Source organism: Cebus imitator, unplaced genomic scaffold (genome assembly GCF_001604975.1).
Source record: "Cebus imitator isolate Cc_AM_T3 unplaced genomic scaffold, Cebus_imitator-1.0 Scaffold1257, whole genome shotgun sequence".
Lineage (NCBI taxonomy): Eukaryota > Metazoa > Chordata > Mammalia > Primates > Cebidae > Cebus > Cebus imitator.
Genome location: NW_016108572.1, coordinates 40,962 through 42,761, shown reverse-complemented (window position 1 = coordinate 42,761; position 1,800 = coordinate 40,962). Strand labels below are relative to the sequence as shown.

General features: G+C 51.9%; 1 protein-coding gene across 1 annotated transcript in view; it reads left to right on the top strand.

Moving 5' to 3' along the window:
• Positions 1-1,002: 1,002 nt before the first annotated feature.
• The window catches only part of LOC108298949 (perilipin-2-like), a gene marked incomplete at its 3' end in the record, with an annotated part of 41,391 nt that continues 40,593 nt past the window's right edge, over positions 1,003-1,800 (top strand). Inside the window, 2 exon segments of the mRNA XM_017521433.1 lie at positions 1,003-1,411; positions 1,414-1,793. Coding sequence (XP_017376922.1) covers positions 1,003-1,411; positions 1,414-1,793 — 789 coding nt within the window.

Here is a 1,800-nt window from a genome sequence, read left to right as displayed (position 1 = left end):
TGATCCACCCGCCTCGGCCTCCCAAAGTGCTGGGATTACAGGCTTGAGCCACCGCGCCCGGCCCTCTCCTCTTCCTACTTGAAACATCACTGAAGGTTAACAAAAGTATTAAAGCAGGCAAAAATCCAAAAGACAAAGACTTGGGAGAAAGAAGACAATAGCTCGGAAACATCCGCAAAGTAGAGGAAGCCAAAAAGCAAGAGCGGAGAACTAGCACTGCATAGAGAAAGCTGCCGCTGGCCGGGCAGAGTGGCTCATGCCTGTAATCCCAGTAGTTGGGAAGCCAAGGTGGGCAGATCATGAGGTCAGGAGTTCAAGACTAGCCTGGCCAGCATGGTGAAACCCTGTATCTACTGAAAATACAAAAATTAGCTGGGCGTGGTGGCGCGCACTTTTAATCCCAGCTACTTGGGAGGCTGAGGCGGGAGAATTGCTTGAAGTCGGTATGTGGAGGTTGCAGTGAGCTGAGATTGCACCGCTACACTCCAGCATGGGCGACAGAGCCAGTCTCCATCTGTGGTGGGGGACTGGAGGGGAAGAGAAAGCTGTTGCTTACAGCTGCTGCAGGGCCTGGAGGTCGACCAATCCAATGGGAGGGAACAGCACAAGGGACGGCAGGATGGGGCTAACACCAGGACTGCTTGTTCATCTGTTTAAAAGCAGGCTGTGCCCCATAGAACAGGGCCTGCCCCATCTAGATGCTTAATAAACACTTGTTAATGAATGGGTGAAAGGGTAAAGGAATGGCCTTTCAGTTGGGACTGAGTCCTCCCTGGTTAAGAAAGCGCATTGGGCTTTGGGGCGTGCCTGCTCTTCACCTTTCGCTGCTGTCCATTGATTTCTTTTTCCAGGAAGAAAAATGGCATCCAGGCTGGGTACAATGGCTCACGCCGGTAATCCTAGCACTTTGGGAGGCCAAGGTGGGTGGATCACCTGAGGTCAGGAGTTCAAGACCAGCCTGGCCATCATGGTGAAACCCCATCTTTAAAAAATAAAAGAAAAATGGCATCTGTTGCAGGTGATCCACAGCCAAGTGTGGTGGCTCAGGTGGTCAACCTGCCCTTGGTGAGCTCCACGTATGAGCTCATGTCCTCAGCCCATGTCAGCACAAAGGACCAGTATCCCTACTTGAAGCCTGTGTGTGAGATGGCAGAGAAGGGCGTGAAGACCATCACCTTGGCGGCCATGACTGGTGCTCTGCGCATCATCCAGAAGCTAGAGCCTCAAATTCCAGTTGCTGATACCTATTGCCGTAGGGGGCTAGAAAGGACTGAGGTTGTTGCCAATGCCCAGGGTGCTGTGACTCGGGCCAAAGATGCTGTGACGACTACTGCAACTGGGCCTAAGGATTCCGTGGCCAGCATGATCACAGGGGTGACAGACAAGAGCAAAGGGACGGTGACTGGCAGTGTGGAAAGACCAAGTCTGTGGTCAGTGGCAGCATTAACACAGTCCTGGGGAGTCGGCTGATGCAGCTCGTGAGCAGTGGCTTGGAAAATGCACTCACCAAATCAGAGCTGTTGGTAGAGTGGTACCTCCCTCTCACTGAGGACGAACTAGAAAAAGAAGCAAGAAAAGTTGAAGGATTCAGTATGGTTCAGAAGCCAAGCTGTTCTGTTAGACTGGGATCCCTGTCTACCAAGCTTTGCGTCTGTGCCTACCAGTAGGCTCTCAGCAGGGTTAAAGAAGCTAAGCAAAAAAGCCAAGAGACCATTTCTCATCGCCATTCTGCTGTTCACCTGATTGAATTTGCCAGGAAGAACGTGCACAGTGCCAATCAGAAAATTCAGGACGCTCAGG